Source organism: Prorops nasuta, unplaced genomic scaffold, assembly GCF_024137725.1.
Source record: "Prorops nasuta isolate Cenicafe-Biocafe unplaced genomic scaffold, Cenicafe_Pnas_1.2 PNAS00011, whole genome shotgun sequence".
NCBI lineage: Eukaryota > Metazoa > Arthropoda > Insecta > Hymenoptera > Bethylidae > Prorops > Prorops nasuta.
This window is the reverse complement of record NW_027116808.1, coordinates 4,291,364-4,314,417: the sequence shown is the minus strand read 5'-3', so window position 1 is coordinate 4,314,417 and position 23,054 is coordinate 4,291,364. Positions and strand designations below refer to the sequence as shown.

Sequence of the window (23,054 nt, the reverse complement as noted above, 5' to 3'; positions counted from 1 at the left end):
CTCCGCAACGACGCGAGCCGTTGGCGGATTAATATTCATCGAGAGGGGTGTGTGCGCGCGGGTCTCTCGCGATAAATCCTCTTTTTGACGTTAGAGTGCGTACAAAGGACACGTGTGTTATTCTTTTTTTCTCTTCGCTTTGGTTTCTTAATCGCGAGCCCCCGCCTCGTTCGCTTTGCCTCTAGTGGTTCTATATATATATATATGTACAGGTTTATGGGAGGGAGATTGCACGAAAACCATGAAGAGCGCCCTCAGGAGCCATCGACGCCGCTGACAATGGGGGTAGGTGCCAACGCCAGGACACTCTGTCAAATGGATTTTAATATATACGTATATACATATATATATGTTATAGACCACCGTCCAGCAGAAACCACCAACATTGCACGACTTTTACGTAATTAAACCAGCTCCGGCAAAAAGCCAGTGTCGGAAAAACTTGTCGCTGTTGCTTCTTCGATTTCAGAGAGACTTCTCTGAAAGTCATTATCGAATATGATTATTTTCAGCACGTAACGGGATAATTATTTTGTCCGGTATTATCTTCCCGTTTTCTTTCAACCTGCACACGCGCTCCGGTATATGTATATATATATTTATAATATAGCCGCTCCTGTCCGCGTGTGTTTGTACAGTTATTTTGTGTATATGTACAGTTTACATACGCGCGCTGTAATAAGATCGCGCAGCCTTCGACAATGCCTCTCTGGAGGAAAAAATTAAATCGTCGAAAATGTCCACGTTGACCGTATCCACCTTGAATTTTTATTCGACGACGATCGAACGTGCGGGAAACCCGAGAGAGACGGAGATAACGAGGAAGGAAGGGGACGACGTTGCGAGCAACGAGGCTCTGTGTGGAGGAAAAAAAGTAATCTTCGAAAATGTCCACATGCACTCGACGCGTGTATTTACCTTGAATTTTTATCCGACGCTAATTGAAAGTTCAAGAAACTTTATAGAGAGAGAGAGAGAGAGAAGAATGGAGAAGGAAACAATAAATCGTAAATAAACTCCTCTACAAAAAAACCAACTTTGAAAATGTCTATATATACACATCGACCGGATCGACCTTGAAATTTTATCCAACGCCGATGAAAACTACGAGAGACTCTGGGAAGAGAGAGCGAGGAGAGGGACGATACAGCGTTGGCAAAGCTTCTGTATACAGAGGAAAAAAAAGAAATCGTCGAAAATGTGTTTACATCGAGCGTATCCACCTTGAATTTCTATTGGACGACGGTCAATAGTACGGGAAACTCGGGAGAGCGAGAGAGAGGGAGGAAGGAAGGAAGGAGAGAATAATCGGTAAATAATGTAACGATCGTTTCTAGGTTACACGGCTGCACAGCGCGAACCCTCGTTTCCCCATTTTGTTAAAGCGCGGGGGCCCCAGAAGCCGAGGCTTTTTTGCTCTACAGCACTGTATATATATATATATATATATAAACGAGCCTCGATCAAGGGAAACGCACGGATAACAATTATTTCGCACTGTCGCGCGTATCCATCGAGTACGGTCCTTCAATTAAAATCAATCTCGGCGCTGCTCTTAATGACAGAAGCAATAATAGGAATTGTACGGTTTCTGTCGACAAGGACGAGATAATTCCATTTCTTCCTTTTATGGAAGACTACGCCGTCATCGTCGCTCCGCGTTTATCGTTTACTGTTCTCGTAGCTGTATACGTGTACGTGTGCGAGAGAGATATATTGGGATAACCCTCTCTCGATTCGCAGCGATCAATCGAGTTTATGCAGAGATCCGTGATATAACAGCGGCACGCGCGCAATGTGTGCCCGATGGCCTTGCGAAGATCGGCTAAAAGCAGAGACTTTCAGAGAGATGCAAATCGCGAGCGATAATCAAACGGTTTTTTCTCCCCTCCCCCCTTCCTCGCGGCAGGCGCGCGGACTAATCGAGCCGCGCGAGTCACTCGGAAAATTCTGCGCTGCGAGGGAAAAAAGGTCGAAACGCGAGGGAAGGTCGAATTCAGGTGTTTTTAGCCTGAAAGGAAATCGGACGGTCGACGGTGCGGTGGCTGCGGTCTCATCGCGCGTCATTGCCCGCTCTGCTCTGACGTCAGCGCGTGCCTGTCCGACTGGGTTCGCTGGGTTTCCCCCGCGTTTCTCTTCCTCTCTTTTCTTTCCCGACGCCAAAAGGAAAACGCGAACGCGCCACATGGCTTCTCCCTCGGAGTTCGGATTCTTTCTGGTTTATGGGCACTGGTTTAGAATTTTAATTTTTCTGCTGAGGAAAATGTACTGTGACATTTTCTTCATTATTGTTATGATGAATAGAGTGTGCTATATATATAGATTGAATTAATTTGATTCGGGCCCTCGAGTTCGCCTTGAAATCCTCAGGTTGCTCCTGCAAGGTTCAGCTGTGATAGTCGTGTCACCATGCACTCCTGCGCTCCTTCTCTTATGTAATATGGAAGAGAAATATATATATACACATTCTGTGGACAATTATCCGCGAACGAGAGAACTTGCAGTGCTCAAAGTGTTTCAGTAATTATAGCGTAATTAAAATCAATAAGGATCTTGTTTAAGAGACTAAGATTTATCATAGAAAAATCTGTACATTTACATTTTTTACGTTACATCTGGCCTCGAATGGCGCTATACAATATTCGTATTTACAAGTGTCTATTTTACAATTGGCAGTTTGGTCTGTGAATTTTATAAACCAATTCATAGATCCCGCTGATTGATCTATGAATCACGAGTGAGGGACTCTCTGCTTGGATGCGTTTAATCCCGCTGATAGATTAATCGCTCTCGCAGCAATCACCTCGTTCTTATTGTGTCACTTTTTCTGCCTTTACTGAAAATATTTAATTTTCTCTTGATGGACTTGTAAATCTTCCTTTTCTGTGGCTTTTCCGGCTGAGGTAACTCTTTAAAGGTTGTGACGTCAGTGGTACCGAATACCGCGTTTAGAGAACTGTTGCTCCCATCACAATTACGTTCTATCGTGTGTGTTAAGTTTCCATCGAAAAAATTGCCTCGAGAATTTTCTTCAGCATCGTTATTGGTTGTTTCAACTCTTGTGTCGAGTTTTTCATTTATACTCGTTTCATTTTGATGAATCACGGTTGAGTGTGCTCTAGGAATATCGACTACTTTCAAATTTAGTTCGATCACTATTGGAGCTTGCGAATTTGAAGTTGCATTTGGTCCGTCAGGTATATCAGGTTCCGCTACTCGACTTTAAGAGAAAAACAAAATTATATCATTCAAATTTATCGTTCCAACTACCTCATGTAGCATACATTACACTATAAAGTTTACCAACTTGCTCTGCGATCCTCGATTCGTATCATCCTGTATGACTTGATCTTCGCTTCTCCTCTTTTCTTTATCCACAATTTCTTCAGTGGATAAATCCCTATTGACCTCGGTTTTCTTGGAATTTTCTGAAACGTGCATGCAACAAGTAAACAAACCCTGATGGCTTGGAATCGAGTGCCAAAAACAGAAGAATGAGCAATGCTACGTTACCCTGGTCGGGTTTCCTGGAAACTTCCGGTGGAGGGCCGTAGCACCAAGGCATCAAGCAATTTCCTAGCATATTCAAAACAAACTCTGTTTTGGTACAAAAACACTGCGTCGTGCCATCGACGAAAAAGTCTGTCAATGCAGAACAAAACATTTTCATTCACCCTCTTCACCTGTAACAGAGAAGTGGACAAAATCAAATACAACACGAGATTCGATATTCTTGACGAAAAAAACAATCGAATACAGGTAAACAAGAATGTTTCAAAATTCTTCATTACCATCCAACTACGATATGCATTAAGGCGACACGATAATGATCAATTTTAATTGCAATCTCCACCATGCACTATACGCAAGTTTAGAGTCACACGACACAGCGGAAAATTGTGCAGAATTTTCCAACGAGGGAAAAACTCGAGATTACGATGAATACGAGCTATATAACGATTCTAATTAAACGATCGAGAAGAATTCGGCTGTCTAACGCGGTTTCCCCCATTAATCACGATCGATACACAAGTATAATTGTTTTCGACGAAACAGTCGTTTACTCACCACGCTGTATTCACGCTTGATCGAGTATCACAACACACGTACACAATGCAGAGAGTATTATAGAAACTTTATAGGAAAAAGATAAAATATTGCTGATTATCCGTGTAATTAGTAGGTAGGTGCACACTCGATAGGAATTAATCCACGACACTGATGATACTCCTAGCTTGTTCAACTTTAGGATTTTGAGCCGGTTATGCCTATACATACATACAAACACACACACACACACACACACACACATATATATCTACCTACCTACAACTACCTACCTGACTCTAAACGGATACAGTTAGTGAAATGATCTAAGCGAGCCAAGGTCATGGACTCGATTGATATTATTATATATAGATATAGATACGCGTAGCACGTCGAGCACGTACACACGAGGAGAGAAGTGACTTTTAATAACAACGAGTCTCGCGAATCGCGATATTCCTCCGATGACCCGGTTGCGCGCGGTATAACGAGGGATGACGCTTGTTACTCGCGCCGGAGAATATTGTTAATTATCGCTTAATGAGATAATAACGTTCCAGCTCTATCACTTATGATGATTCTACCGTCAGTCAATTTCCAGAAAGATCCGTATTCGATTAACTGCTATATAGGAAACGCAATGTCGCCAATTATTTCTGAAATTGTTATCGGGAGCACGCAAGGAGCTGAGCGACCTTTGTTGAAGAGGTTAGGTTCGCTGGGATGAGGGAAACTGCGGCGGAACGTTCCGAGATGTACCGTATGTGTGTATATATATATATATATATATATATATATGAGCGAGGAAACACGATGAACGGATCGATGGATCGTATCGACCAATCGCCCAATCGTCCTCGACCTCCTTCGCGCTCAGGTTCAACGCGTTCCTTCGATCTTCGATGTTCTTGGCTTCCCCGAAAATTTTATCGCTTTGCTACTCATCGACTCTTCGATTCCTCGTCCCCTCGTCCCACCTGACCAGCACGCCGCCATCTTTCCCCTTGACCCTGCCAATAACTCGATCTTCCGTAACTTTCTTTTCCTTATATTTTTGTATATTTACTCTCTATTACTTGCTTGATTCATTATGTAGTTTTGTTTAATGTAATATCGATTAATTTTTTATCCTTTTATAGTTCATTGACCTCGTTGCTTATAACATGGTCGTGTATAATTTTTTCTTATGTATATATGTGTACATAGTCTTGTTGGTTAAACGAAATATTAAGTACAGAGTGTCGTTGTTGAATAACAAGGAGTCGTGTGGTTTGTGTATAATAGTTTTTATTTTAATAGTCTTGTACACGAGCACTTGTAACATATGTATATATATATATATATATACATACCCTTCCTCGTTCAGTACTTTTCTAATACGAAAACAATCGCTTGACAAAGTACGGTGCAACCTTCAATTGCGTTTTCCACGCCTACATCCGTGCCTCGGGAATGTATGTACGTAGCGTACGTACGTACGTATTGCTGGTACACATCCTGCCAAGGTTCGTTTATTCAGGGAAAAACAAAATGTATGAAAGAGAGCGTTACGGATGCTGAAGAGTGGGAGGATCTATATACCTAAATTCTTATGCTAAGAAACTGTGAGAGGGATTAATTAATTAATTATTGATTCATTTAGAAGGATCAAGGACTGATCCCACGCACACACACACGCACCTTCACACACATGCATGACTGAGTCTCCAACCAAACAATGGCCTATGCTCGTTCAACGCGACAGCTAATTTCTAATTTCACTGTACGCGCTCATCTTTGGTATATCAATCTCCGCTTGTGTGTATGTGTGTGTGTGTGTGTGTGTACAATATAATCTGCGCATATCCATATCCATATCCATGTCCATGCATATCCGTAACGAGCAACAACTGGCTGAATAAGTCAAGTATAACGTAAGCCGCTAGAAAAATTATGCACTATATGTACTAATAATATATACCAGAGTATACCGGACCACACCTGCGAAGCAAGGCTAGATTTTTATCTAGCGACGAATATGCTATATATGCTACTCGTGGGATCTCGTTATCTAGGAGCTGCCTGCCAATTCTCATGCTTTTATCACGCCAAGTGCAAAAGTTGCCCCTCTCTCTCTCTCTCTCTCTCTCTCTCTTTCTGTCGTCTGCTCGAATCACCAACGCGAACCTTCTTATTTCCTCACATATCCGCGTAACAGGGATATGGTTTTAACGACATCCATCATAAAAGAATCGCTCTGACGGACCGTACCACCGCACACATGCACACACACACACTTACCCCACCAACGATATAATTTATTAACTTCTTGCGTTACATAACCTCGTGAGAGAGTCTATAAATTAAACATGAACTGCTTATGTTTTCAAAAATTCTTTCGGTTCCTTAATCCTCTGGTCTCTTCGCTTGATCCGTGGCAATTGTTTTCGTGACTCTTCTGTGGCTCTTTGTGTGTGTATATATATATATATATATATATATTTGTTTATTTGTCCTTCCAGGATTTCTCCTCGCGGCTGCGAAAATGATAAACGCCCGAGATTCGTGAAAAGCTCGAGTTAATATATATAGGTACTGTATAGAATTACAGAAATACCCCGGCAGCTTCATAGAACCGTAACATTCCAGGCTTGTCTTGTCTTTTTTTCTTCCTTCCATTTTTTCTATCCATTATCACAAGAAAACCAATTAATCGAGTTGCACCAAGGGCAAGCAAATCGCATTATTATGCACGCCTACTATATACACTATTATATAGGAGCGATTAAATTTATAATATCACAATATTATGCTTTTTTGTGAGCTGCGGTCGTTTCGACTCTGCAGTGGTAGAATGAGTAAACACGCGGGATTACCGCGAAAGGAAGAGAGAAGAAAAAGATATATATAAAACACATGTACACAAGCTGATGGCTGTCTGGCGAATTTCGCGTAACGCGCTGCATGATCAATTGGCAGCCCGTTTTTTCCCCATTTCCTCTCTTTTTTTCTCATTTTCCTTCTATTTGCAATAAAATTAACAATTCAAATAAGATTGCTACAATATCACGTAGTGGAGGCCTGCCTCGTCGATAACCAATAAGAGATCGAATATAAATGAAAAATCGGTGAGTATGCTAAGGATCGCGTCAGTTCGAATAAAGATAAGTTTCATATGTATATACATATATAAACCAATAAGCAGCTAGCTTCACCGTCGTATATATTTATCTATTCTATTTTATTACGCCTACTTTTATTAATTACATCCATTGGAAGCCCTTGCGAATACCTCAATGCGGTAAGCTGCAAAAAAATTGCGACGGTATTACAAAATGTATTAATTATCCAAGAGAATAAATAATTGCTACAAAGAATTTCTACTTGTTAGATAATTCAGCTATATAGCCGAGTTTGGGGAGTAAAAAAGGAATCGTCGAGCCTGATATCCCCTTGGAGGCTGCATTCCGAGAAAAGAATAATGCCAATTGCTTGGACTTGAGAAGGAGGGATATAGAACTTGAGGAATAAGCGGCTTTTCTTTACGGATTTGTCGGATTTCCTCCAGATTTTCCTCTTTTCCAATATCGTTTAATTAAGCTCGATCATAATAAAGCGTAATGTGCAGTATAGGCTGTGTTGCAGCTGTGCTCTTCTTTGAGGGTGCGGATGCATAACACGTAAATTCACGCCCGGTCTGGGCGTTTTTGCGCGATAAGAAAACTTTGGCGCGTCCTTTGGAACGGACGTGCCGTTTGTCTGCTATACACGCGGCGCATCCACTTCGTATTTCCGTACGCTGCGCGTAAGCTCCCTCTATCTTTGCTCACTGCTACTTCCGTTGAAAAAACTGACTGTGCGCGCCATCTGTTGATGTGAAAAGAAACTGAATAAAATCGTCTGGTACTTTTATGGTAAAACTGTAGAGTATAAAAAATTTGATATTTAATTAACTGTTTTATTTTGTTAATGTGAACAAAATTAGTATACCTCGAAGAAGGAAACAGCGCAAAGGTTACCTTGAATAATTTTCTAAATGAAATAGAACAGGCTCCTACCTACCAACCTTCTGGAGGTACGTAACATAACCTTAATTTACCCGTTGCGCTTTCGGTAAGTAGTAACGGGTAGATAGCGCAGCAGCGTGCTGGTTGTATTTTTTGTGTGTGAAACTTTTCCTCTCTAGGAGCCGATGTTTATAGCGGAGGGCCAGGGCAGCAGAAGAAGTAGAACGCGGTTAGAATTTCGTATAAGGCATATTAAAGCAGAACCTTGTAGAACGCTGGTAGAAGGAAGGGCAAAGGAAGATAGAACTGCTTAAGACTGGCAGATGGCAGCAGTGAACATCAATTTGGAACCATAGAACGATTGGAACATTGTTGCCTTGTATATGTGTGTAGAACGTAAAGAACAACGAATAACCCGTAGAACCGATAGCATAGCCCATTGGGTTGAACGAATGAACAGCAGTGGGTGACTATGTGGTATGCTGTGGGCAGTTAAGTAGTAAAGTGCAGTAAAGTTTCAAGATCGCCGGTGATTGCACGATTACACATTTGTATCCATTTGCACATTGGGTAGTTAAAGAGTAGATTTGGCTGATTTGACTGGGGTTGGGTTGGGTTGAAGACAGTTGGAGCGACTAAAGCCGGCTTTGTTGGATTCATTCGTCGACTTGTGTTGCCTTTTCAGCTCTCAGCAGTTCTCGGGAGTCTCGATAATCTCAACTCTGTTCTCGGATGGCTATCGTAGCGACAGTAGAAAATATGGCGGCGGTGCGCCGCTGCGCTAACTACGTACAACGAAGGTGAATTGATTCGAGCAACTTACAGTTCTCGTTCTAATCCGAACGAGTCATGTTTCGTATCATGCATAAGTAGAATGTTGTGCCTGAAGATGAACAGTGTTTTGTGACAAAAGTAGCCGCCCGTTGCGGCAAAATTAGAGAATACCTACAGTGAATTATTGTCATCCCACGACTTACAGAATTGATTGGGTCTTCCCTTCGAGGTGGCAGGTAAGCAACTAAGAAATGGAGCATTTAACAAGCGATCAGGGTCATTTAAAACTGTGACGATTTTCCTCGATTAAAAGTGGTTTTTCATCAGCAGCCGATTGCTATTTGTTGCCATTGTCACTGGCAAGTGGCAACGTGAGCTTCTTCGTTACGGTGTTAATGCGCTCGTAGTTCGGGAGTTTCTTATTTCCTATTGTTATTCAATAGGGCAATGGCTCCCAACGTGTACATTCAACTTATTTGACCTTTTCCTTTATCAACTTTACGCAGCTCCCCTTCTTTCTCTTTCTCTCTCTTCCCTCTCGCTATCATCGTACAGCATTTCATTCAGTACTCAAGCCTGTTACTTGACAAATATTCGTCAGTCGTCCTTTATTTAACCTACCGCATCAACTTCTAAATTTGTCGTGTTGCTTAATAAAGAATTGGTCAAAGTCAGTCCCTAATTGAAAGAAATGCTTCGCTAATAGATATATATTTTTTCATTTTTATCACGGAAAAATTATGAAAATTTTGAAGTCTACACAAATTCTCTAATCAATCATTGAGAAACTATTAATCAGCCTCTGTTTATTAAGATAAAAAGCACTGTACGTAATCGAATTATATTGTACTATAGTATATAACAATGTGAATTATCGTATAGATAATGACGTGTGTACGTAAGGTGCATAACAACGTATTATGAGCACACAAGCTGGATACATAGCACAATTACAATTTATGATATTATATATATATATATATATAGGTCAGACACTCAATGTAAGGGTCATTGCCCCAGGACCAGCTCGGTCGATAAAAGAGATCGTTTAATACTGTCAGCGCTACGATAGAGGTCACTACGCAACGTGCGCGCGCAACTTTCGCAGCGCGTTCCATTTTGGTGTTGGCGTATGGTACTAAGCTAACCACATACGACGCATTAAAGTGCAACTTTGATTACCTCGATTCACAACTTTACAATTCATTAAAGATAGCTGAAAGATTTGTCACTAGGCACCGCCAGCTAGCCCTACAGAAATTCCTCTACAGTCTCATAAGGTTATCGAACTTCCCGTTGACGTTGGTAAACTTATGAAGAAAAAATGAGAAAGAGAGATAGGGAGAGAGAGAGAGTGGGAAACCACATTTAGCTCATCGTTTGACATCAGTTCGGATATTATATTTAAAGCTTACTGAAATACACGAGAGCGAGAGAGGCATGACGTGTCACACTTCGACCTTGAAGGCAAAAAACTATATCTGTCTTTAAAGCCTATTAACAGATTCTGCCTATAGCATGTGAACGAGAGACACAAGCAAAACTTTTACCCCTATATAGTAGGCTCAGGTATTAGTAGTGGAAGATTTTCTAGATTTATAATCGCCCGTACTATTGGCTTTCGCGTCTTTTCGGTCGTAACATAACTATATACGTGCGGCATATAATTAATTAGCAGGGAGGATTATGATGGATTAACTAGGTCAGGCTACTGACGTATGAACCACTCTACATGCCTGACCAAGCGACGGTTATTCTTAGCACACTCTAGTGTGCAGTAACTGCAGCAGGTGCGGGGCTATAGCGAGTCTATATAAAGTATAATTCGGTGTCTATAACTGTGCAAGTTCAAGATCAATGTGAATGGGGCTTACTCGCTACCCGCCACTTTTCTTGCTGCAAATAACCTGACTCAACTTTGTTCATGATAAGCAAACACTCGAGAATATGTTTCTTGCCGGCGTGGCATTAGCGCACATAGTTGTAAACAAGCGCTGCAACATGCAAGTGAAAAATGTTGCTCTTATCGCGAATAAAGTTGAAGATGCGACGCAATTAGTTACATGTATATAGCGCGACAGAAAAATAGAGGAGAAAATAAGAATTGCGCAAAGACACATTTCCCCGCCATTTTTTTCTATCGCGCCGAAGGAACAAGAAAGGAAAGAATTAATTAGCCGTTATAAAGGCAATTTATTACTTTACGTGTGTCATGCAGTATAATACATACGTGACCGTCCTCTCTCATCTCGGTTAATATTATTCCTCCCCGTATAGGCCGGCCGTGTGTTTTTTGTTTGTTTGTATCTGGCCAAGATAGAAATAATAATAAATAGGTATAATGGTAATGGGAATATGATGTTGTTGGAACGCTGAGATTTCTCTCTGATTGAGAATGATTGGACTAGGGCAAAATCGCATAGTGCCGTTGAACTTTTGCAATTTAAACAAAAATAAATAAAAAAAGGGCAGTTATACGAAAAGGTAGAAATATGAAATGGAGTATATAGGAAGGACGCACGACGGGAGGTCGCGCGTGCAGTTTCGTCGTCGTTGACGGTCAACGTGCCGATATTGTGTGTACTCGTGTCTCTCTCTACTCTATTCCTCCCCTCCGAGGCAGTGCCATGAACGTCAACTAAATCATTGGGTGTTTTGCAGGAAAAATGAAGGATGACTTGGAAGAGGACGAACCTGGGCCAGCCTCCTCGTGCTCCGGACGTAACATTGTCGACAACGCCGTTTCCTATGGGTAATTCTACGTACACACACACACACACACACAAACAGACACATAAATATAGACTAAACACAGTATAGTATATACATACCTCCCCTAACGTAAGTCTACCATCTTATACTCCTCGATGATAATTCACTGTCATTTCATCAATTCGTGTGTTTCTCACTAGGAATTTTCGAATTATCTCATCTGAGTTGGAAATTATCAACGTGACCGAGTCACGTAATCATCGATCGTGGATATACTTGAGCAAAAACATACTGGACTACGTTATGCAATAGTTGTTACTCTTTATCAAGGAAGTTGCATCTTTCCAGCGTCGGATCGAAAAGTAAGGCGAAGTAGAGAAAGAAGCAGAAGAAGAAGAATCTAACGGACGGACGGACGCGGTTCGGCCCGCGGCCGCGGCCGCGACCGCGACCGTGTCCGTGTCAGTGTCCGTTTACGCAGAGAGAGAGAGAGAGAGAGAGAGAGAGAGAGAGAGAGAGTCGTGGTGGTGGTGGTCGTAGTGGAACGAAATGTTATCGCGCAGCTCGAGCGAGAAGCGGCTGTGGCGGGCTGCACCACTCCGTGTGGCCTCCGTTCCGTCCGTGCTCGCTCGCTGCTGCTGCTTGATGCCATAGCGTTATCACGGACCGTGGCCGGTGGTTGGGGAAGGAGATGCCACGGGATGATTGGAGGAGGTGCGCGGTGCGCGTAGGATGGGAGATAGGTGGATCGGAGTGGGGGGCTTTGCTGATTGGTCCGCCCGAGTGGGGATAGCGCGCTTTCTTCTCGTCCTTGTCTGTGGCCTGCGCTCTACCCGTAACTCGCTCGACGGCAATCTGCAATACCACCACCACCTCCACCTCCACCACCACCACCGCACGAGCACCAGCACCGAACCACACCGCCGGCCGGGCGCCGGCAGTAGCCGTAAGCCGTCTGCCTGGTCTACTCGCTGTTATTAAAACCAGTATACAATATTAATTAGCGGGCTCGGTCGATGCTGTCGAAAAATCACCAAGCATATCAGCTGTTGTTGGACCACGCGTCGCGCTCTTCTTCTTTCAAAGTGGAGAACGCCTGGATTCATCGTTTCTGTGCTTGGTAGCAGCGCTCTTAAATGGAGTGCCACCTTGACACGAACGATGCTCGCGAGAATGGCAGATGCCAGCAAGGCGTCCAAGCCACCAGGCGATCCTCCAGCCCGGGAAGTAGTTGCGCCTTGATGATAAAGTTTATCGTTTGGCAGTGTTAGTGCGAGTGGAAACATGTGGTCCCAGCAACAACAAACTTACCTCGGTGGGATGCCCTCGCAACATCCCCAGCAGCAGACGCTTCATCCTGGGGTGATTGGTACCGATGACAGGGCTCACCACCATCAGTACCATGGCCATGCTCGCAATAGCCAGCATCACCATCATCTTCAGCATCAGCACTACCATCAAGCTGCTATGGAACTGCCGGTTGTGGTTCCAAGGTTAGCTCATAAGCTTGGAAAATTTAATAAAGGAACTAGTGTGACGTGAGAGAATGTATATATATATATATATGTATATATATAAGGAAGAGAAATGTTTGCTTTTCTACCGCCACAAGCCAGTGGTGACAGAAGAAAAGTTAATTTGTATGGTAGAGCCAAGTGGTGCTCTGATATTCCTGGAACATCCTTGGAACGTCCCGAGGATTACGACGCTTCCAGTAGACACATCGACGCACCCGTAACACCGAGCATCCTGTGTTATCGGAGTACGGAGACTCGTTTCGATTTCCTCCGTGAGCGGGCGTCCTTGATGGCGGTCTTCTCGCTTTATGCACGATATATCACACCGAGAGCGCGCGCGAGGTACGGTTAAAGTTGCTAGACAAACTGGCGGTCTGAAAATTGCGTAACGCCGCTCATCTTTCGATCTGCAGAATTCGCAGAGAGCTCTTGGGTGGAAACTCCTTTCCACCGAGCGAGGCGTTGATGAAATTTCGTGAAAAGGAGGAGAAGGAGGAGGAAGAGGAGGAGGGAGTCGCGAGTCGCGAGTCCGAGTGGATATATTCCGGCATTTTGTACAAACAGCCTTGGTCGTCGTAGCTTGTCCGAGCTCGGGTAAATATTTGTCGAATGCTATCACGCACTATTTTCGTCGGCGTCAATTCGTCGTACTATGCATTCTCGAACGGTCGAGGTCGAGTAGATAACATAAAAACGAATAATCTTACTACGTAAAAAGAAGGTAAGAAGCGCGGAGCTACCGAGCCAAAATACGTAAAATTCTCAGCGATAAAATATAAGCATAAAATGGACGACTTTTATAAATGTCTTTTTATTTCTCGCCAGGAGATATTTTCGTATCTGTTGACCAGCGTGCCTAGGCACTCGTGCCACATGAATTTTACTCCTTCTTCCTCATCTTCCTCGATCCACTCGTTTCTCGAAGCAGCGCAGCTGTTAATTGTAGACATACAGAGTATTGGATCGTAATTGCGTCGCATTTGACGTCGATGACGCATCGGTTTTCTGATCCCGCTGTCCTCTACCTAGGACATTACGTTCCTCGTTGCCGACTGGCTATCTCGTCGTTACCTCACACGCGACGAGCTTTGTAAACAAAACTAGAAAAACATCGTAGCTTCTCTTGGCAAAAAGGGAGAAAACGTCAGGCAGCATAGTCCCCTTTCTAATTTTTAGTCTAGAATTATGGCCACTTCGGAGGTGAGCTCGATTTATTTCCTGATTAAGAATGGCGCGTGCGCATCTATTGTACACTCTAACTGCATTCTCTTAATGCATAAAATGTGAGCGAGGGGCCTTGACAGTCTTTTCCTTTAACCGTGCGAGCGAGCGACAAGAGTCTCGGGCTATTTTTCCCCGAGCCTCCTGTGGGTTAACAAACTAACCTTGGCCAACTTGGAAAAATTAATTTAATGGTAATTTTAATTTTAAAGCGGTCGCTTGCGCAACAGGTTCGACGTCCTACTCCTACTCCTCCTCCCCCCTCCCCCTAACCCCTACCCATCTCCCTGTCAATCCACAAACTCCCTCCCTCGCCCTACCGCAATATTTGCACGACGCGCGACGCTTCGGGACGCAACAGGAAATGATGAGTTGATATCGAAAACGACGTGTATATATATATATATACACACAACATTGCACGGTAACACGAACGTAACTCAACGGAGTCTCACGAGGGTATTTGAAAAAACTTTAATACATTTGCCAGATAAATCTAATCGTCAATCTCGGCTGTCATTCTGAGTTTTGTTTGCTTTATGTTTTAGCTAATTATTCGAAGAAAACTGCTTGGAATTTTCCCATCTTGCTGCGCTCTGATTCCACGTAAACGGAGCAAGGTCGTAGCGAGCGCGGATCAATCAATTATAGAGCGTATCCCGATCGTCCGACTCGACTCGTAATGAAAAATTTAAAAGGACTGTAAAGTACGTCTCTCTTTGGACGTGCGACTGCAGGCAAAAGAAGCGCTCCAGCGAGATAGAGAGACGAATTCGATACATACACGCAATGCTTTATCTTCTTTATCGTTGACTGATACGCACAATATTGTTGAGAGATGCGAATACAAAGTTGATATCTCTCGAAATGCATATTACTTGAATGATTACATTTGTCTCGTCGACGACGAACCTGAATCAGCAAGTACTATGGACTAACGTGCGCGTACACGCACGATAGAAGACGAGAGAGAGAGGAGAGAATTGGCTGGAGAATACAGAGAGTGACACGATACCACCACAACGAGATCGCTACTTCAGAATGGAGAGGCCACCATGACGATTACAACTGATTAAATACTGTCATGAAAAAATGACAACATTTTTAATAGTTTCTTGTTCCTCGACGGCAACAGCTGTCCACACAGTGGAAGCACTTGTGTCCTTCGCCGCAAACCGTTTTCTTCTCTGTTTATAGCATAAGCGATATTGTCACTAAAAATGTTAAATGTATTTTTAACCATCGCTCCTCTCACAATCAACTGAATTTCTTCGTGCCGCCTCTTATGGCCATGCGCACGCTATTATCGCCAATTTCCCATTGACTTGGCACGCTATTCGCATGGATAAAGTGCACAAGGCAAAACTTGGTAGGAACGACTACGTGAAAGTGTCAAATTTAGCTGACAGAGCCAGCCTCGGCAGAATTGAAACGGTTAAAATTCATTAAAGCATATTTATTACATGGCTGGCGTGATAGGAATCGATACGAAGGGCGAAGGCCACTATCCTCAGCCACTAGGCTACCCTTACGCAGCCTGTCGAGGGGTGGTCATGGTCAGGCTTCCAGCTCGTCTCCGCAAATGGAAATCTCGCCCCAACCAACACTTCCTTTCTCTTTATTGTCTCATTTTTTTGCTTTTACCGCGCGAACCAACTTTCACGAGGATTCTCGAATTCCTATTTTTCCTCGTAAGCTCGAATAAAGCGAGCCCGTGCATGGGCAATCGATAAAACCAGCCGGATAAACGATTTCGACGTTCTCGCTGGTTTCTCCACCGGTCTTCGCACATATTCCACAATAGTCGTTATATAAAATAATTAATCTTATCGAAGAGCCTACTCTGACCGTCTTAAAAAGATTTAAGAAAACAATCTAGATTAGAGAACTGAAATGTACAAAGAGATCCTCCTTCGACGTAACAAATTCAACCATCTCGCCTTTCCCTCCAAAGCATTAAAATCTTGGTGCTGTTATCGAGAGATAACCGAGCAAGGTCGTCACCGTCGTTCTTCGTCATCGTCGTTCGATAGCTAAGGTAGCTTTTCGCCTTGCGTGTCATGGAGCGCAACGACGGAGACCGGAGAGGCTGCGAAGAGTGACCTTGGGCGCGTTATCCTTGAGATAATCACTGAAATAAAATCAAATATTCGCTTCTAAACGAGTCGAGCAATTTCAACGCGATGCAAAATCTTGGGGAAAACTCATCCGTTGATTTATTGTTTCAGCAACCTTCGAGCATCGCGTAACTTGGCTGAAAAGCAACGTCGAGATAATCTCAACGCTAATATCTCGACGATAGCGACACTAGTGCCAGCAGTTGCAGCTAATCCACGCCGGATGGACAAAATTTCAATCCTCAGGCTTGCGGCAGCTTATCTCAGGATACAATACAGTATGGAATAGATACGATCAATTCTGCTATATAATAGCTTTGCATGGTATAGCTTGATTATAGACAATCGTTATTGCGTTACAGCTCTAGGTCCTGGTGTACCTCAATCGCAATTCAACGACTTTGATTTGGAGCAATACTTCAGCGATGTGAGTATTTTTATAATCCAATACTTCCATCCCCCTCCCCCTTCCTCAGGGTTTTTTTCTTATTTTAACGAGTTTCTATTTTTCGCAGACTTTCATCGGTAATGGTGGTTTCTTCATCGTAATGACCAGCACTGGAAAAATTGTCTACATCAGTCGACAGGTCGAGCAACATCTGGGTCATGCCCCGGTAATCCCTGCTACGATTTACTTGTTCGACTAATTTTTCACCGATGTGCTGATCTCTGATTAGCTGTGGAAAACTTGTGCAGAATGGTAGCTGCAATTTCCGTCGGAGTGTGCAGTTGCATGGAAACCTGTCGTGTATACGTATTATTACATATACGAGGGGTTAAGCATTATTGATCGAGTGAAAATGCGTGCAGTGCAGTGCAAACATGCTATTGCCATGACAACCATGCCGGATCTCTGTTCTCTCTCTCTCTCTCTCTCTTTCATACGCGCTGCTGCTATATTATTAATAGAGAACACCGTGGTCTTTTTCGGAAATTAAGAGAGGGGAGGGAGAAAAAAGAGAGACTCTCTAATGACCAGACGAGGCCTCTCTGTCCATCCCTTTTGCAAGAGTCCTCGGTCTTGTGGAGTATCGCAGGATACGATATTAACGAGGGGACACTGGTGGGTGAGGCTTGTTTGCGTGGACTCTTCCCGTTTTTCAAGAAGACTTTCGCAATCAACCTTGCATTGTTATGAAGAATAAGCGTCCCGTTGCGAAAATTAGTCACGTCGCCACGGCAATATGCATGTCGATAGAGCTCTCTCTCTCTCTTTCTCTCATATACATATACTCTCTTTTCTATTCCTCGCTTTATTCTTCCTAGATGCAAAACTAGAATTATTCATTCGTCCTAGGGATAAAAATAGTTTCTTTAAGAAGATATTCATTTTCCTTCAAAAACACACCAACTTTTACTAACATATGTATTGAAATTCTTTTAGATTGATCTACTTGGACAATCGCTGTACGATTATGTTCATCCCGATGATCATACAGAACTTACGAGAAATATCACGCCCGACGAGATGCAGCCATCCGGAAGTATGGCGGCCATCAAAGATTCAACCGCTGACAACAATTCCAACTCGTCGGATGACACGATACCGAGCAGGAGTGAGAGGAGGCCTTCCTTCCAGGAAAAACGACGATCCTTCAAGATACAAATGTCACAGCGTGCTGTTTCGAGGCGCGAACACCCACAGTACGAGTGTATTCATCTTTCGGGTGTACTCAGGCTTGCCGAGGCCTTGAAAAAAAATGAAGCTAATGGTAATCGAAGACAACGAGGTGATTATCGTAGATACTTGTACTCGAGCTGCGCACATTTAAATTTATAAATGACGTAGGGAGGTAATAAAATATATCATGTTTTATCACAGAAAACAGTACAACCAGTAACGATATCATTTTCGTGGGCGTGGCGAGGCTGCTGAAGAAGCGAACCTTCACAGAACTTTCCTTGGTGGAAGCTAACAGAAACGAGTATGTTACGAGGCACTTGCTCGACGGTCGCATCATATACTGCGATCACAGAATCTCAGTGGTAGCGGGCTATCTGTCTGAGGAAGTATCGGGACGAAACGCTTTTCAATTCATGCATGCCAAGGATTGTAAATGGACTGCGATCGAGCTTCGACAGAGTAAGCAGGGATAGAGTATAAAATAATCGTTGGGAATATGTTTTTATTCATTATATGTCTTTTCATTTTAGTGTACGTTCGAGGCGAAAGTTTCGGCTCTTCGTGCTACAGGCTCCGCTCGAAAAACGGGGAATACATTTTCTTACGTACCCACGGCTATTTGGAATTCGACAAGACCACGAAAACGGTTGTGTCGTTCGTTTGCGTCAATATGCTGGTATCTTCGGAGGAAGGCACTAAGCTCATGAAGGAAATGAAGGAAAGATTTTCCGCTACAATAACGAATTCTTCGATGCCCATGATCGAGGATGACGAGCAGGACGACGACGCTTATGATCTCAGTATGGACTCGCAGGCATCTGGCTCCAAAGGCGCCAACGTCGAGGACCCAGCACAGATAGAGGATTTAATAACTCATCTGATAGGCGACTTGCCGTCACCTACAATTTCTAAGGACAGTCTTTCCTCTCCTTTGCCAGATGCGCAATATGCGAAAGCAGCTATTTATTCCCAGCGCTTGCCATCGGCGGCTGCGCAAGCTACCCAATTAGGCATTAAGAATATCAATCAGTATCTCGTTGTGGACGGGAACGATTCCTCTGTTAAGCACGAGCCAGCAAGTCCGAATAACGCCGTTAAACACGATACAATAGCATCGAAGGAACAACCGCCGGTGACTGCGCAATCTAGCCAATTAGACGTTAAGAATGTTAATCAGTATCTAGTTGTAGAAGACAGTAATTCCACCGTTAAACGTGAACCAACGAGCCCTAGTGTTAAAATGAGTAGAAGGGCACCGACGGAGTCATCGTTAATGGGCCCTGCTATCGAAACTCAACCTTCCTCTGGCAAGCCAACCGTGGTAAGGATGAGAATGCAAGAGAGAGAGTCCAGAAATGCTGAATTTGAACAGATTTGTCATGCTTCTCCATACGAAATCAGACAGGACCAAGACTTGCCTCAAGAAGCGAAAAGTATCATCAGCGACAACAGCATGGACTCCTATGAATCGGCTGCTACCATTAATCGTGATATGATGGTTAACGAGACTTTCGGGCAAAGCACTAGCTTGATTAATGATTTTTCTCCGGAAATTGAAACCTGCAAAGTTAAATTTGAGAGGACTGGCTCCAGATTAAAGAATGGCCTTGCCTTTCCTTCGGATTCCAGTGCGCGTCACCAATTCCCTTTGAAAAGGATGTGCATGGATGATGAAGTGTACGCGTCGTCGAATAAGAGGAGGCCAAGTGAGATGTCTTATAGTGGAGCAAGTCAACAGCAGGCTGGAAGAAGTTCAGGAGGATTCCCCGGTTTCAGCAGGACTTTTGTCAGTGAAGACGAGCTTATCGAAGCCCCAGTCAATTACAATCCATTCGAGGAAATTCGTGCGCAAACCTCTTCGATCATCTCCGAATTACCTTCAACAAGCTTACACGATGCCAATGTTGATTACCAACAGCTCAATATACCTACTCCGTTAATCGGATCGAAATCGCTCAATGACCAATTCGCCGGTATTCAGAACCTTAAGGATGGCACTTTGCTAAGCTCAGATCTGGACCAAAATCCAGGTACAACCGTTCAAACCGTCTTCTCGTCCAAAAGAAAGTAAAATGCCACCTTTTCTTTATTGCTTATTCAGCTAGTCACATTAGTAGATTTAATTAATTTTCCATAGAAGATGCAATAGAAAACGAGTCATTGCTTCGATCTTTTTATCCATCTTATAAAATTTCCCATTGACTTTAAGTGGAGTTGGAACGCGTTCTAATATAGATCTTTTTCTCTCTTTCCGCAGATCTCATGATGAAGATATTGGATAATCTACGCTCCTCCAGTTTTGATAGTACGTATTGGATCGGATTTTAAGCATAACGTAAGGTAAGAGTGCGCTCTTTAATTTTCTAATAATTTATTTCCATTTTTTAGAGACGCTTGAAAATGATGAAAGGCATCTCGAAAGTACTAATGTGAGTAACGATGATGTGTCGCTTTTTTTTTACACGTGCGAAATATTTATCTTCAATTGCATATGTTGCTTTTTGATCATTCATGTTAGGCGATCGACGAGGAAATAATGAGGACTCACTTTGAATTGGAAAACAGTTCGGCTCTACGGGAATCGCAATTCAATGTATTAGCACGTGATTTGGAAAATCCTGCTTTACAAGCACAGAGAGAAAACTTCACCCAAATCCAGGTAAAACTAATTTGCAAAAAATTTTCTAACCATAGGAATAAATTAAGAGAATTGATAATTAAAAAGATACATGTTGCAGGCGGAACATAAGATTCACAAAAAATTGCTGAAAACCTTACAGCAAGAACACAAAAATAATATGCAGATAAATGCAAAGCACAATATTGGAGTATAAAAGTTTTTATGAAACATTGTTGACTCCTATGTACCAAAGTGTTTTTAGGTGAACTGCTCTATGAGCTTACCGAAGAAAATAAGCCTCAAGGTCTACAAAAAGGTCGGCATACACGTGCAATGTACATTAAAATATTTGTAAATCCATTGGATTATTGTATCTTTCAATTGACTGTTAGCTAAAAACCGGTATAAGAGAATAGAAAATTTGAAATGCTAGAAGGAGAATAGTAAAAATGGTATGTTGGACGAATTGATGCTCAGACGATAAAAAAACTGTGAAACAAATTAATAATTTGACGAAAATCCGGTTTCTTATGGATTACTCAAATTAATCTTACTCACTACCGAGATACCGGTGATAAAGACTTGGAAACGGTCCAGAGTACCAATTGCTGCAGCTATTGAGTTGATGGTGTATTTCTGTAGTGAAAAGTCTTGCGTAACTTTTGCATAATTGGTTAAAAATCAATGCATTCAGGAAAAAAAATGCAGGAAGTAGAAAGTGGTTGAAAGACTTGTTTGTGTTTTACCATAGATATTGTAGATATTAAACTACGTGTCTATTTAGATCATTTTGATGTAAAATTAAACACAGTTTTTTGTATATCCACTGACTATAAAAATCTGCGAATCGAGCAGCAGTTTAAATTTAGAACTAATGTCCGCTCGTTAAATTTATCTTTTTAGAGCGTTTAAGCGTTATGCAGTTGATAATTTTCAAAGTTTAATATAGTAATCCTGTAAATACAGCTCGTTCACGTTCACTTTGCTCATCCGACCTCAACTGAGATATGTACAAACTACCTCCGCAGCATGGATAGGCAAGGTACGTACATCTATCGGATGGATACAGATAACAGAACCAGCTTTGTTAAACAATCTTAACTTTCTGACTATCTAGTATTGCTGTAATAAATGTCAAAAATTTATTTGTAATTTATTTATATGTTGATTGACGAGAAGACTCGCGTTTACATGATCATTAATATTATAAAATTTTATTCTTTGGCATTGATGCGTGTAAATGCTTTTTATCGTTTTGCCATATATATATTATTATTTTTATTAAATATTTCAAGATTACTTAAACTATTATGGCTATAAATTTTAAAATTCTACTGGTCATTGTAATCCATTCAATATTATGATACCTCGCTTGTTAAGCGCAATTATGTATATATCAATAAGGACTATCGATAATGTTTAAGTTATCCACGTAAAATAATAACTGTGAAAATACGCATTAAGTATATATTAGATAAGTATTGCCTAATGAGTGCAAAACCGAGTGAATAAATAAATATACTATATATAATATAGTATACACACACAGGGTGATTCAGTTTAATCTATCCAGACAAATATCTCGAAATATATATATATACATATATATATAAAAGAGAAATTATTACAACAAAAGTTACTTGACTTCCATGGAAAAATAGGGTGGTTTCAGTGCTTCACAGTCAGTGATTATCAGCGATACCAATTTATGTTCCCTTGGAAGTGAGAAAGTTTTTTTTTTTTATAAAATTTCAATATTTTTCAAGATATTTTCCTATTTGGATTAAGATGAATGACTCTGTATATAATATGTTTAACGTATACGCAAGACGAACTGTATTAAAGTATAGTTTTGTCGGCGGTGACATGTGGATTAGCGTGAACCTGGAAATAAATTGTTTTAGCAGCGTATGCAATTGATGAGTGGTGAGATGAATAAATTATAAGCTAGAAGAATAAACTAGTATTCATTGAAGTAATGCAAAGTTAAGGTCTAATGACGCAAAATAGTACGTATTAATTTACGTAAGAGAATTACATAAAATTATATTTAAATCTTGTATACATTCATCATAATTTCCATAGTTCATGCATCCTCATGCCGGTATTGTGCGTCTATCTGTGACTTTTGAAATGATAGTGTAGCTCGTATAAGTTAAGTAAATAATGTATATTCGCGGCAAGTTTCCAACTACGTTGTTGGCAACGTCACTGTTTTTAATGAAAGTGCTTTGTTTCAATCAATGTAAAGATCGTCGTTATATAATTTTGTTTGTCATTCATAGCAAGATATTGAGCAAAGGCTGAGAAAATCCTCTATTCAGACCGTCTGATTACAATGATTTTAAGGATATGGATACATTGTTCTGTCGTGCTGTTATGATTGATTTCCATAGTTCTCATACTACGGAATTCAAAGATGTAAATAAAATTAAC

General features: G+C 41.8%; 3 protein-coding genes across 10 annotated transcripts; 2 read left to right on the top strand and 1 right to left on the bottom strand.

The window, feature by feature from the left end:
* Positions 1–2,551: 2,551 nt before the first annotated feature.
* On the bottom strand, positions 2,552–11,902 carry LOC136777649 (uncharacterized). 5 transcript variants are annotated; one of them, XM_066734089.1, is made up of 5 exons: positions 11,639–11,902; positions 11,038–11,114; positions 3,514–3,683; positions 3,308–3,428; positions 2,552–3,220 (listed from the first exon to the last, which is right to left on the bottom strand). In XM_066734089.1, the coding sequence occupies exons 3-5, from the start codon at positions 3,668–3,670 to the stop codon at positions 2,800–2,802; spliced, it is 699 nt and encodes a 232-aa protein (XP_066590186.1). In that variant the 5' UTR covers positions 3,671–3,683; positions 11,038–11,114; positions 11,639–11,902; the 3' UTR covers positions 2,552–2,799. The 5 variants fall into 5 exon arrangements, with proteins under 5 accessions (XP_066590186.1, XP_066590188.1, XP_066590189.1 ...); XM_066734091.1 differs by lacking the exon at positions 11,038–11,114; XM_066734092.1 differs by lacking the exons at positions 11,038–11,114; positions 11,639–11,902 and adding an exon at positions 4,341–4,759.
* On the top strand, positions 8,197–22,578 carry LOC136777646 (neuronal PAS domain-containing protein 2-like). Of its 3 annotated transcripts, XM_066734084.1 has the most exons (12): positions 8,197–9,043; positions 11,469–11,559; positions 16,486–16,652; positions 16,737–16,801; positions 16,890–16,988; positions 17,759–18,104; positions 18,197–18,457; positions 18,529–20,028; positions 20,256–20,303; positions 20,387–20,427; positions 20,517–20,657; positions 20,737–22,578. In XM_066734084.1, exons 2-12 carry the CDS (start codon positions 11,474–11,476, stop codon positions 20,830–20,832), a joined length of 2,850 nt encoding a protein of 949 aa, XP_066590181.1. In that variant the 5' UTR covers positions 8,197–9,043; positions 11,469–11,473; the 3' UTR covers positions 20,833–22,578. The 3 variants fall into 3 exon arrangements, 2 of the variants coding, with proteins under 2 accessions (XP_066590181.1, XP_066590180.1); XM_066734083.1 differs by lacking the exons at positions 8,197–9,043; positions 11,469–11,559 and adding an exon at positions 12,470–13,012; XR_010823286.1 differs by lacking the exons at positions 8,197–9,043; positions 11,469–11,559; positions 20,737–22,578 and adding an exon at positions 12,468–13,012 and having other exon boundaries at positions 18,529–20,065; positions 20,517–20,616.
* On the top strand, positions 13,032–16,476 carry LOC136777650 (uncharacterized). 2 transcript variants are annotated; one of them, XR_010823287.1, is made up of 3 exons: positions 13,032–13,378; positions 13,450–14,716; positions 14,806–16,476. XR_010823287.1 is itself a non-coding variant. In XM_066734093.1 (2 exons), the coding sequence occupies exons 1-2, from the start codon at positions 13,107–13,109 to the stop codon at positions 13,613–13,615; spliced, it is 438 nt and encodes a 145-aa protein (XP_066590190.1). In that variant the 5' UTR covers positions 13,032–13,106; the 3' UTR covers positions 13,616–16,476. The 2 variants fall into 2 exon arrangements, 1 of the variants encoding a protein (XP_066590190.1); XM_066734093.1 differs by having other exon boundaries at positions 13,450–16,476.
* Positions 22,579–23,054: the final 476 nt, after the last annotated feature.